The sequence below is a fragment of the Saimiri boliviensis genome, chromosome 6 (assembly GCF_048565385.1).
Source record: "Saimiri boliviensis isolate mSaiBol1 chromosome 6, mSaiBol1.pri, whole genome shotgun sequence".
NCBI lineage: Eukaryota > Metazoa > Chordata > Mammalia > Primates > Cebidae > Saimiri > Saimiri boliviensis.
Genome location: NC_133454.1, coordinates 23,396,449 through 23,410,689, shown reverse-complemented (window position 1 = coordinate 23,410,689; position 14,241 = coordinate 23,396,449). Strand labels below are relative to the sequence as shown.

Genomic DNA, 14,241 nt, shown 5'->3' with positions numbered 1-14,241 from the left:
TCGGGAGACTGAAGCAGTAGAATTGCTTGAACCTAGGCAGCAGAGGTTGCAGTGAGCTGAGATCACGGCACTGCACTCCAGCCTGAGTGACAGAGTGAGACTCCATATCAAAAAACAAAATAAAAAACAAAAACAATTATCTTCAGTCCCAGTAAAAGTATTTTTCTATTTGGCAATATTGCATTCTATTTTAGCTACAGTACAGTCACTAAATAATCTAGTAAACTCACTTTACACAAAGATTGCCTCAGGTAGAATATACTGGTTGGTGAAAAGTAAATATCCAGTCTACTTGACAGTTATGTTTCTCATCACAAATGAATGACCTGGCATTCCACTTTATATATCAGCCTCTCATGAAACCCCATCTCTACAAAAACTACAAAAAATTAGCAGGGTGTGGTGGTACACACCTGTAATCCTAGCTACTCAGGAGGCCAAGGTGAGAGGATCACTTGAGCCCAGGAGGCAGAGGTTGCAGTAAACCAAGATCACACCACTGCACTCCAGCCTGGGCGACAGAGCAAGACTCTGTCTCAAACAAAACTAAACTAAACTAAAAAAAGAAAAAAAAAAAAATGCACAAGAAAAAGAGCTGAGAGACATATACCAAAATGACCAAAGTCATTATATTAGGGTAGTAAACATATGGGTAAATTGTTTTGCTTTCCCTTATCAAAAATTCTACAACTCTATAGTATCACTTTTATAATTTCAAAATTGAGGTACTGACAATGAATGTACATATTATTTTCTCAGACTCAAATCTGGTTCTGCTAACCAGGTTAGTGAACCATCACAATTAAGGCTTAAGGGCATTTCCCAAGAGGCATTTGGGATCAGGTACAATAGTTCATATCTATAATTCCGACACAGGGGCAGCAGTATTGTCTGGGTTCAGGAGTTCAAGACCAGTATGGGCAACACAGCAAGACCTCATCTCTACTAAAGATAAAAAAAATTAGCTGGCCATCGTGGGGCATGCCTGTAGTCCCGACTACTCAGGAAGGATGAGGTGGGAGGAATGCTTGACCCCAGAAGATCAAACCCACAGTGAGCTATGACTATGCCATTGAATTCCAGCCTGGGCAACAGAGTCGTGACCCTGTCTCAAAAAAAAAAAAAAAAAAAAAGGAAGGAAAAAAAGGCTCAGAGTAGAGGGTATTTTGTTACTGTTTGGAGAAAGGCTTTACTCACTCTTTCATGGGAACTGCTGCTAAAAAGGAGTCCAAAAATGTCATGCCATCTCACAAAATGAGAATAGGTCTTTGTAGTTCCTAGCAAATAGAAAATTAATCCTTTTGAGTTTCCTAGGGTTTTTTTGTTTGTTTGTTTAGTTTTTGAAACAGAGTTCCATTCTGTTGCCCAGGCTGGGGTGCAGTGGTACAATCTTGGCTCACTGCAACCTCCGGCCTCCAGTGTTCAAGCAATTCTTTGCCTCAACCACCCGAGTAGCTGGGACTAGAGGCACAGGCCACCACACCCAGCTAACGTTTTTATTTTTAGTTGAAATGGGGTTTCACCATGTTGGTCACACTTCTCTTGAACTCTTTTTTTTTTTTTTCTGAGACGGAGTTTCACTCTTGTTACCCACGCTGGAGTGCAATGGCGCGATCTCAGCTCACCGCAACCTCTGTCTCCTAGGTTCAAGCAATTCTCCTGCCTCAGCCTCCCAAGTAGCTGGGACTACAGGCGCGCGCCACCATGCCCAGCTAATTTTTGTATTTTTAGTAGAGACAGGGTTTCACCATGTTGATCAGGATGGTCTCGATCTCTTGACCTCGTGATCCACCCGCCTCCCAAAGTGCTGGGATTATAGGTGTGAGCCACTGCACCTGACTTAGAAAATTAATCTTGCCTCTTTTTTGTAAAGTATAACCTGGGCAAAGTATTTCATTACAACAACACAAAATTTAATGAAGTCACTTGTTATTTGGTTCAACTTATTAAGATTTTAAATTAAAATGTAATATAGTTATCATACATTAATTTAACAAATGTTGCCAAATTAAATCAACACAACTCAGCATACTGCCCCTCCATATTGGTTACAGAAACCCAGTTTAAACAACGAAGTATAGAAGGTACCCTCAGATCTGACATCAGCTTCTTGTCAAGGGTCTGCTCCAAGAAATGAGAACTGACTTGCTCCATAGAACCCTATAAAAAGAAAGAATCCAGATCATATAAAACAATGTTTATGATTTGAACATTATCTTAAAATTCAAAGTTTGCAGTGCATAAAGATAACATTATTCATGACGGTAAAGATGCTATGGGTTCTGGGCTGGGCGCAGTGGCTCATGCCTGTAACCCCAACACTTTGGGAGGCTGAGGCCGGTGGAGGGAGTTCAAGGCCAGCCTGATCAACATGGAGAAGCTCTGTCTCTACTAAAAACACAAAATCAGCCAGGCGTTGTGGCACATGCCTGTAATCCCAGCTACTCGGGAGGCTGAGGGAGGGGAATCACTTGAACCAGGAGGCAGAGGTGGTGGTGAGCTGAGATCACACCACTGCATTCCAGCCTGGGCAACAAGAGCAAACTTCAATCCAAAGAAAAAAAAAGATGCTATGGGTTCTGAATCATCAGGAAAATAAAAATATTACCAGCAGCTAACACCTAAATAGAGCTTACTAGGCGTCATGTACTATTTTAAGGGCTTTAGATACATACTAACTTATCTAAATCCTCACTATAACCCTGCAAAGTAAATACTATTGTTAGTCCCATTTTATATATGGAGAAAAGAAGACAAAAAAAAATTAAGTAACACATTGACAGTCACAAAGAGAGTAAAATCCAGAGCTGGGAGATAAACCCAGGCCCCAAAATCCTTTCTCTTAACAACTACTCTCCACACCTTTTCATTCTTCTTTCCATTCATCTATTCATGCATTCAATTAAACAAATATTTAGCAACCATTCAATTACATGTCTACAGCTACCAGGAACAAGAATACAAAAATAAAAATACATCAACTCTACCCTCAACAATCTCACAGAGTAGTATCGGAAACTGACAAGAAAAGAGATAACTGCAATATGGTATGAAATACTATAATACACATCTATGAATGATTCCATGGGAACGGAGAGAACAAGCAGTATTAAGGTACAAGCAGAGAGAGGTCTACCTGGAGAACTGGAAATCACAGGGCAAATGCCAAGTGGGAAATACTAACTAGTTTTACAAATGGCACATAAGATAGGAGTACTGAAAATAAGGCAGTATAGACAGCATAATAAAGAACCTTATTTGTCATAGTAAGGGGTTTGCCTTACAAATAATTATTACATAACTCCTATTAAACACCTAATGAGCTCAACAATGTATAAAATATTTTACTTATATTTTTCAAATTTATTCTTCCAAATAATCCCATATACCTCTCATCCCTATTATCTAGATGAGAACTGAGGCTGAGATTACGTGACTTATTCGTAAGAGAGAACATAGATTTGTATTTCATAAAGCCGATCTTACAACCGTATGACTAATGGACCATAAGGAATCAAAATGAAAGCAAAAAGACCAGTTTCAGAAGCTACAGGTCTTAGACATTAAGAAATTTATCTGAGATTTTCTATAATTCCCAAGTTAATAAACACGGAAATGCTTGTATAAGCTCAGATCTTTTCTCTAATCACATTTTCCATAGAAAATTATGTGTTCTTGGGGAATGTCCCTACTCACCTTTCCTATGATTCCACGAAAATAACTGCTATACTATTTTGACTAAAGTAGTTTCAAAACCACTTTTTCTTTTGTTACATGGATCTGAGCCAATGTCATATCTAACATCCACTTTTTATATATTTTAAAAATCATAACTGAAGAGAATAATTTCAATTAAAATATAATTAAATTTTAATAAAAATGTTAATAAAATTTATTTTAATAAAATTTAATAGAGAATACTTAAGACCTCACAATCAGATAGAGGTTAAATAATCAAGGCTTGAATACATTTACTTATGTATGATCTTAAGCTAACTTTCCCAAACCCCAACTTCTTTGATGTCCTGTTACTACAGGGCCAAAAGTCAAATAGAAGAAATGTTAGATCCAGCAATCCCACTTCTAGGTATTTGCCCAAAAGTTCTGAAATCAGTTTGTCCAAGAGATCGGCACTCCCGCGTTCATTGCAGCACTATATATTAACAGCAACAGATAAATGGATAAAGGAAATCTGGTATACATATATATAACGGAGTATTACCCAGCCTTTAAAAAAGATGGAAATTCTATCATTTGCAGCATGAATGGAAGTGGAGAACATTGTGCTCAGTGAAATAAGCCAGGCACAAAAAGACAGATACTGCATGTTCTCACTTGTAGGTAGAACCTTAAACAATGGAACTCATAAAAGCAGAGAGTAGAATGGCGGTTACAGAGGCTGGTTAGGGGGGTGGGTGCAAAGAATGGGCAGATGAGAGTCAAAAAGTATAAAATCTTCAACTGGAGGAACATGGTTTTTTTTAGTTCTAATGCACAGTATGGTGAATATAGAGTATGGTATATTTCACAACTGCCAGGAGAATTTCAAATGTTCTTGCCACAAAGTGTTAAGTATTTGAGCTGAATACATTAACTACATTGATTTAATTATTCCACATTGTATTTTCGAGCCACCACATCACTTTATGCTTACATGTTCATTAAATATTATTAATTTCTATTCCATTTAAAGATCAAAACATCAAAGATCAATAAAAAGTAACTTTTTGTTAGCCAATGAAAAATGCAGTAACCAGTACTTAGAATGTACTAAGATAGAAAGGGCCATCTCAGTAGTGTCTGAAGCTTACACATTTCTATCACCATAGTTACTTTCGCAAACCTGGTTCCCTTTGCTTCTGCCACATCACGCAGAGCTAGTAATCACGTTTGCACCTAAAATCCATTTTTTAAATCCAAACAACAATTTTATAAATAAGAACCATAAATGTTTAAGATCTCCCGAATCTCTCTTTGGTTTTACCACCAGTATTAGCTGTTGGCTTTTTCCCACTAGAATAAAAGTTTTCAGGACTTCACAGTAAGTTGCTTCATTCATAATTCCCAGTGCCCTCCTCCAGTGCCCTCAGCTGAGCACTCTGCCAATACAGCAGCACAGAGGGAGTACGATACAAATTTGTGCCTCAAAAAATTAAATATAACTGGGCCAGGTGCGGTGGCTGACTCCTGCAATCCCAGCACTTTGGGAGGCCGAGGCAGGTGGATCACAAGGTCAAGAGATTGAGACTATCCTGGTCAACATGGTGAAACCCCATCTCTACTAAAAATACAAAAAATTAGCTGGGCATGGTGGCATGTGCCTGTAATCCCAGCTACTCAGGAGGCTGAGGCAGGAGAATTGCCTGAATCCAGGAGGTGGAGGTTGCGGTGAGCCGAGATCGCGCCATGGCACTCCAGCCTGGGTAACAAGAGCGAAACTCCGTCTCAAAAAAAAAAAAAAAGAAAAAAAAAATTAAATATAATTACTTGAAATAAATTTTCAATGTCACCTGAGAATAGGTGAGGCTTTCCATTTTAAGTTCACAAACACAAAGAGCCCTAGAGCATAGTAATCCACTTGAAAAATGGTGAGATCTCTATTACTGCAGGCCCAGTGGAAATGGAGAAGGAATGGATTTAGGGGATGTCAAGAAGGAAGAAATCTGATATGAGTTGGTGATTCAATAGATACGGGACAGAAAAAATATGCCCAAATTCCTCTGGTTCAAAACTTAGCAGATGACAGTATAATTTATGAAAACATAGAGAAACAGATTTATATGAAAAAGATAATGAGTTAGTTCATCATAAAGTATGCCTCATCCATCAGAAAAACAGCTACATCGTGGTATACTTTAATCAAGACAAATATGTTTAGATTAAAATGGAATCTCCCCAGCTGTACTACTAGCACTACTTAACAACCTAAATTTAGGTAGTTAATGCTGTGAAAACCTTACTTAACACTAAGAAAACCATTTCATTAGAGAGCCTTATTAAATGGATACAAAATTTAGATACAAGATATTTAATAATTATCAAACCTCCTTTAAGAGGAAAAACTGCCAATTAGTATAAATAACATAAGTCTATGAAACTAGGTGGTAAATACATCATACCAAAAACTGCCACTAACTAGGAATATCTGCATTTATTCTGGGAAAGACCAGTCTTGGGCAGACTACTCAGGAGGCTGAGGTGGAAGGATCACTTGAGCCGGGCAGTTCAACGCTGCAGTGAACCGTGATTGCGCCACTGCACTCCCACCTGAACAACAGAGTAAGACCTTGTCTTAAGAAAAGAAAAAGAAATTCTGGGGATTAAAATTCAGGCCACACTACCTCATCTGTAGTTTCTCAAAATATTTGTATAAACTTAACAAGCAATGTGTTCATTAAAAATAAAGTATTATTGGTCGTGTATAGTGGGTCACATCTATAATCCCAGTCTTTTTTTTTTGTGGGGGGGGACGGAGTCTCACTCTTGTCGCCAGGCTTGAGTGCAGTGGCGTGATCTCGGCTCACTGAAACCTCCACCTCCTGGTTTCAAACGATTATCCTGTCTCAGCCTCCTGAGTAGCTGGGACAGGCGCGCACCACCATGCCCAGCTAATTTATGTATTTTTAGTAAAGACAGGGTTTCACCATGTTGGCCAGGATGGTCTCAATCTCCTGACCTCGTAATCTGCCTGCCTTGGCCTCCCAAAGTGTTAGGATTACAGATGTAAGCCACCATGCCTGGGCTATAATCCCAGTCTTTTGGGGGGCTGAGGCAGGAGGATTGCTTGAGGCCAGGAGTTTGAGACCAACCTGGGCCACACAGGTCCCATTTCTACAGAAAAGAAAATACATACATACTTTAACCATATGAGAAGGAAAAAAAAAAAAAAGAAAATATATACATATGTACAAACATACATAAAAAATGTAACTTACCAATAGTTTTGCTGCCTGAACACGAACCACCCAAGAGCCATCACTGACCATGTGACAAATTTTTCCAAACGCATCATCAACTAAGCGAATTTCTTCATTAGAAGAAGGGATTGGGACAATGCTAAATTAAAAGAAAAGAAATTGAATCACTTAGAACAAAACATGAGCCTAAGGCTACAGGTTCAGGGCAGGCACAGTGGCTCACACCTATAATCCTAGCACTTTGGGAGGCCCAGGTAGGTAGACTGCTTGAGCCCAAGAGTTTGAGACCAGCCTAAGCAACATGGCAAAACCTCATCTCTACAAAAAAATAAAAAATTAGCCAGGCATAGTGGCATGTGCCAATAGACCCAGCTATTTGGGAAGCTAAGATGGGAGGCTCACTTTAGTTCTGGAGGTGAAGGCTGCAGTGAGCTGAGATCATGCCACTGCACTCCAGCCAGAGTGACAGAGTAAGACCCTGTATCAAAAAATAAATACAGTCCGAGCACTGTGGCTCACGCCTGTAATCCCAGCACTTTGGGAGGCAGAGGCAGGCAGATCACTTGAGGTCAGGAGTTTGAGACCAACCTTGCCAACATGGTAAAACCCCATCTCCACTAAAAATACAAAAATTAGCTGAACATGGTGACACATGCCTGTAATCCCAGCTACTCGGGAGGCTGAGGCAGAGGCAAGAGATCGCTTGAACCCAGGAGGCGGAGTTTGCAGTGATCAGAGATTGTACCACTGCACTCCAACCTGGGCGACAAAGATAGACTCCATCTCAAAAATAATAACAACAATAATAAACAAATAAATACATAAGTAAGGCTGCAGACTCAATAAATGGAACAGTCAATGAAGACTGACACACATGAAGGTGATAACTGAATAGTTCAAATCTTAGAATGATTAAATACATTTCAGAATAAACAAATCACTCTGGGAGTACAAACCAACTGTTTCAGTTGCATTACAAATTAACCTTTTTTTTTTTTTTGAGACAAGATCTCACTTCCATCACCCAGGCTGGAGTGCAGTGGCATGATCACTGCTCACTGCAGCCTCAACTTCCTGGGCTCAGGTGATCCCCCAGTTCACTCTTCTGAGTAGCTGGGACTACAAGAGCATGCCACCACACCCAACTAATTTTTTATATTTTTTAGTAAAGACGATTCATCATGTTACCCAGGCTGATCTCAAACTCCTGAGCTGAAGCAATCCGTTCGCCTCAGCCTCCCAAAGTGCTAAGATTACAAGGATGAGTCACTGTACCAAGCTGCAAATTTTCAATGTACTGAATAGAAGTGTGTAAGCCACCAAAGGTTCAGCCAGGCATGGTGGCTCATGCCTGTAATTCCAGCACATTGGGAGGCTGAGGCAGGCAGATTATCTGAAGCCAGGAGTTTGAGACCAGCCTTGTCAACATGGTAAAACTTTATCTCTACTAAAAATACAAAAACTGGCCGGGCGCGGTGGCTCAAGCCTGTAATCCCAGCACTTTGGGAGGCCAAGGCGGGTGAATCACGAGGTCAAGAGATCAAGACCATCCTGGCCAACATGGTGAAACCCCGTCTCTACTAAAAGTACAAAAAAAAAAATTAGCTGGGCGTGGTGGCGCATGCCTGTAGTCCCAGCTACTCGGGAGGCTGAGGCAGGAGAATTGCTTGAACCCGGGAGGCGGAGACTGCAGTGAGCCGAGGTCGCGCCACTGCACTCCAGCCTGCCACCTGGTGGAGTGAGACTCTGTCTCAAAAAAAAAAAAAAAAAAAAAAAAAAACTGAGCCGGGTATGGTGGTGTATGCCTGTAATCCCAGCTACTTGGGAGGCTGAGGCATGAGAATTGCTTGAACCCAGGAGGTAGAGGTTACAGGAAGTTGAGATCACATCATTGCACTCCAACTTGGGCCACAGAGCAAGACCCTGCCTTAAAAAAAAAAGTGCTTAACCCACCAAAGGTTCAAAGATTTATAAAGTTATCAAAAACTAGCTACCAAGGAATATTTTATATCCTTAAGTTTATTATCTCCTATGACTAAACTTCTTTTATTTCTGAGAGAGAGAGAATGTATGTTTTGCTCTGTCACCCAGGCTGGAGTGCAGTGATGCAATCTTGGCTCACTGCAATTTCCACCTCCTGGGTTTAAGCAATTCTCCTGCCTCAGCTTCCCTACTAACTGGGATTAGAGGTGTGTGCCATAACACTCGGCTAATTTTTGTATTTTTAGTAGAGATGGGGTTTCACCATGTTGGCCAGGCTGGTCTCAAACTCCTGACCTCAGGTCATCCGCCCGCCTCAGCCTCCCAAAGTGCTGGGATTATAGGTATGAGCCACTGCACCCATTCTGAACTCCTGTAAATATAGTAAATCTCAAAATAAATCAATATAAAACTTCCTCATCAATCCAGTCCTAAAAGAAGAGACAATTTCCAGTTAGCCTTTTTCTCTGTATGTATCTAAGTCCTAAAACACCACAAATGGAGCCTACTCCTATAGGTTTATTAATTCATTCTGGTTTTCAAATTTTGGCAGCTTAATGAAGAGAAAAAAGCACCTCTTTTTCCTATACAAGGAAAAACAAAACATTATATAAATATTTATAAATATGATACAAATATTTATAAATATTAAATTTTATAGAATAATATTGCCTATCCTCCTGAAAGAATCACCATGAGAATTCATAATTTACTTGCTTTGAAAATATTTTTTGTTTTTGTTTTTGTTTTTGTTTTTGAGACGAAGTCTGGCTCTGTCGTCCAGGCTGGAGAGCAGTGGCATAATTTCGGCTCATCACAACCTCCCTTCCCAGGTTCAAACAATTCTCCTGCCTCAGCCTCCTCAGTAGCTGGGATTACAGGCACGCGCCACCATGCCTGGCTAATTTTTGTATTTTTAGTAGAGACGGGTTTCACCGTGTCGGCCAGGCTGGTCTCGAACACCCGTACTAGTGATCCACCAGCCTCAGTCTCCCAAAGTGATGCGATTACAGGCGTGAGCCACTTCGCCTAGTGTGAAAACATTTTTAATCTGGAAAACAGTACATAAGAGATCATTATCCTCAAACTCATCTGGTATCTTTATCTGGCATTTGGTGCAAACCAAACTAAAATGGGTCTGAAACAATTTTAAAGATTTTTTTTTTTTTAAGTAATGAAAAGCATTTAAGAAAGACATTCCAGGCTGGGCATGGTGGCTCACGCCTGTAATCCCAGCACTTTGGGAGGCCAAGGCGGGTGGATCACAAGGTCAAGAGATTGAGACCATCCTGGTCAACATGGTGAAACCCCGTCTCTACTAAAAATACAAAAAATTAGCTGGGCATGGTGGCACGTGCCTGTAATCCCAGCTACTCGGGAGGCTGAGGCAGGAGAATTGCCTGAACCCAGGAGGCAGAGGTTGCAGTGAGCTGAGATCGCGCCATTGTACTCCAGCCTGGGTAACAAGAGCGAAACTCCATCTCAAAAAAAAAAAAAAGACAGACATTCCAATTTCTTCACTTATGGATGAGAAGGTTAGGACCAAAGAAGTGAAGTATCTTTTCAAGGTTGTGCAGAAAGTTCCTATAAGAGATGATAAATGAGGACCAGGCAATCTGATTTTCAGGGCTTGTGGTTTTCCCTTACTCCCCATTGCCTTTCAAAAATCTAACTAATATTTCTTTTCTATAAGTGGGCTTTTTGCATGATGAGAAGAGAGGAAAATGGCTTCACAATCAACAAAAGCCAGCTTACACCCACACTGACCTTTCAGGATAGAGCTGACTGACAACCCAGATAAGCTGGACTGCAGCACTGCGTACTTGTTCATAGTCATCAGAGAGCAATTTACAGGCCTGCAAAGAATTCCAAAAGTCTATTAGTTCTGTGTCTTCTCAGGTAATGTTTAAACTATTTTCAAAGTGAAGATAGGGTAGTTGGTTAAGGATGCCCAGTAAAATACTTTTGTATGGTTTTAACTTCTTGAATCTTTGCCCAACAATGAATATTGGTCTCTGCTAGCTGCTCCGGCTGTATTCTGACTGTGCCTACCCCACGTCTCAAAGGAGAACCACAGACTGACAGCATAAAAACATCTAGAAGAGCATCAAACCCATCAAAGCATGCTGGGAGCCCACAGGCTCAAATACCAAATACAGGTTTTTCCTCCACCTGTAAAAACCAAAGCACACACTTCTGTTTACTTTGGTCTGAAATCACTGGCCTGTTTCAATCTACTCACTCTTTCTTGGTAGCCCCACACTCCCTAAATACTGATGGCTCCAAACACCTATGATTAGCTCTGATTTCTTCTGAGCTCCAGACCTTCATAACTACTTATGGCTGGAATTCTCTTCATGGATGAAGAGAATTTCATCATCAAACTTTTATACTCAATCCTGAACTCATTAAGGAACCAAATTCTACCTTATATCCTAAATCCTACACTATAAATCTATCCTTACTCCTTTGAGGCTCTCATTACTGCCTGCCTAGATTACTAATAGAGTCTTATACCACCAAACATCTTAATCAGCCAACTAACTTTCCTTCCTCTGAGTCCTTACTATCCAACTTTCCTTTATTTGGTTTCCCAAATAGTTTTCCTATAGGAAAAGAAGGCAATAGTCACACCACAAGCATTCTGGACCCATTCTACTTAAGCAGAGGAATAAACTTGGTTTACACATCTGTGATAGGGGCTTGGCTAATTATCTTTTTCCCCGTGAGAGATAAAGCCACTCTTGGCAGACTAACAAAACCTAATCTCTGAACATGGATTTAGATTGCCTGTTACCAGATTCAATCAATTATTCTCCAAGAGAAATATAACCTTGTAAGGCCTTTTGGTTAGGCCATCGATCAGCTTTTCCACAACTTCATTAAGCCTTTCTTTACCACTACTACTACATTCATGTGGCATCTTTTTATATAATCCCATGGTCTTGGTCACTATTCTCCAGACACACTCCAGTTTGTCAAGTGTGATGCTCTGAAATAACTTCATGTATGGCCCAACCAACCAGAGATCAGCAAGACTAACATGTTCCTTATTTTAAATACTATACTTTTCTTCAGGTACTCTCATACTCATACTGACCTTTGTAAATCCTCCTAAACGTCCTTTTCACAGGTACTAGTGCTATTCAATTATATAACCTCCATTCTCTTCCTGAAAAGTATGTTTTGAATATTTCACATTCATCCCAATCAACACTGCCATTATTTACCAGCGAAGTCCTTATGTTTTCAAAGAGAACCAGTGTGCCACCCTCCCAGCTTCATGATACCTCCTCCCCTTCCAGACAGTAATCATTTAAGGTACCTGATTATAAATTGTTTGGTGTAACTTCAATCCTCTTTCATGGAGCTGCAACTAGATAATAAATATATAGTTTACTTGGGAGGAAAACAGCAATATTTCCAAGTCTCACCACAATCTCATATATTTTCCTCTATTATATCAGGCTAACATTGTACCATTTAGCCAAAATCAGTGCTACATAAGTAAGAAACCTGGTTGCTTTTCAATAGAAGCACTTAAGCATTTCATAAATCTAGCCAAGGGACTGCCCCAAGAATTTACTAGAAAAACATGAAATAATGATATGAAGGCTTAAGAGAAAATGATTAATACCACCTCCCCCTATTATAATATCATACCAAGTCATAGCCCTCCCTACCAAAGGAATTCTAACAGGTTCATATTGTACTTTCCATGTTTCATAAATACACATGAAAGCTTCCAAAGAACACCAAAAAAAAAAAAGCACACTTGTGTATAGGAATGTTTGTCACTGAGTTCTGTGAGGCTACCACCAATACCTTCCTGGAAGTATATGCTGAATTCACAATGTATCCAAGGCAGCACTAGCTATAAACTTAAAAAACAAAAATGAACACTAGCCCCAACTAGTTTCCATAATCATGTTTACCATGGCTTTTATAGCTGCTGTTCTGACACGTGGGTCTTGGTCACTGAAGTAATCCCCTATAATCTTCTGGACATCTCTGGTAGCTAGGCCTTCTGCATCTTTTGTGACACTTTTCTCCAAAGAACCAAGATTGCCAAGTAACTGCAGGCATTTATTTCTTACACCATGAGATGTATCTGTCAGATGCTATTCAAAAAAAGAGAAAGAAATAAAGAAAAAGAACATAATTAAGATATCCTAACAAAGATAAAACCAGAAACAAAAGCATTGCATCAACCTTAGGGGTGATTTCAAGCCCTATATTCTTAAGACAGTCTGTCTACCATCATGTTACTTGAGTATGTGTCTTCTCAAAAAGAACATGAGTCCCTAGAAAATCAAAGTCCTAGTTTTTCATCTTTGCATTCCCAATAGCTAGTACTTTGCCACGTACAGAGTAGGTACTTTAAAATTTGTTCATGAATTACATTTTACTTGCTTTCAAATTTTAAAACTAGACAAAAATGTATAAATTTTTTAAACTTTTTTTTTTTTTGAGACAGAGTCTCGCTCTGTTGCCCAGGCTGGAGTGCAGTGGCGTGATCTCAGCTCACCGCAACCTCCACTCCTTGGGTTCAAACAGTTCTCCTGCCTCTGCCTCCTGAGTAGCCTGGGTTACAGGCACATGCCACCACACCCAGCTAATTTTTGTATTTTTTAGTAGATACAGGGTTTCAACATGTTGGGTCAGGCTGGTCTTGAACTCTTAACCTCGTGATCCGCCTACCTCAGCCTCTCAAAGCACTGGGATTATAAGGGTGAGCCACCGCGTCCGTCCAGCCATTTTTTTTTTTTTGAGACGGAGTTTCGCCCTTGTTACCCAGGCTGGAGTGCAATGGCGCGATCTCGGCTCACCGCAACCTCCGCCTCCTGGGTTCAGGCAATTCTCCTGCCTCAGCCTCCGGGGTAGCTGGGATTACAGGCACGCGCCACCATGCTCGGCTAATTTTTTGCACCATTAGTAGAGACGGGGTTTCACCATGTGGACCAGGATGGTCTCGATCTCTTGACCTCGTGATCCACCCGCCTCGGCCTCCCAAAGTGCTGGGATTACAGGCTTGAGCCACCGCGCCCGGCCTCGTCTAGCCATTTTTAAAACTTTTAATACGGCCGGGCGCGGTGGCTCAAGCCTGTAATCCCAGCACTTTGGGAGGCCGAGGCGGGTGGATCACGAGGTCGAGAGATCGAGACCAACCTGGTCAACATGGTGAAACCCCATCTCTACTAAAAATACAAAAAATTAGCTGGGCATGGTGGCGCGTGCCTATAATCCCAGGTACTCAGGAGGCTGAGGCAGGAGAATTGCCTGAACCCAGGAGGCGGAGGTTGCGGTGAGCCGAGATCGTGCCATTGCACTCCAGCCTGGGTAA

General features: G+C 40.7%; 1 protein-coding gene and 1 non-coding gene across 2 annotated transcripts in view; both read right to left on the bottom strand.

Moving 5' to 3' along the window:
- The window catches only part of INTS4 (integrator complex subunit 4), a 135,883-nt gene that overhangs the window by 86,510 nt on the left and 35,132 nt on the right, over positions 1-14,241 (bottom strand). The window contains exons 5-9 of the mRNA XM_003935041.4: positions 12,833-13,018; positions 12,223-12,273; positions 10,665-10,753; positions 6,936-7,056; positions 2,089-2,160 (exon numbers count right to left, since the gene is read on the bottom strand). Coding sequence (XP_003935090.1) covers positions 2,089-2,160; positions 6,936-7,056; positions 10,665-10,753; positions 12,223-12,273; positions 12,833-13,018 — 519 coding nt within the window. The remainder of the gene's footprint in view (positions 1-2,088; positions 2,161-6,935; positions 7,057-10,664; positions 10,754-12,222; positions 12,274-12,832; positions 13,019-14,241) is intronic.
- LOC120361005 (small nucleolar RNA SNORA66) lies at positions 4,764-4,896 on the bottom strand. Its single transcript, XR_005577369.1, has one exon. It is a non-coding gene; the product is annotated as a small nucleolar RNA SNORA66 (small nucleolar RNA).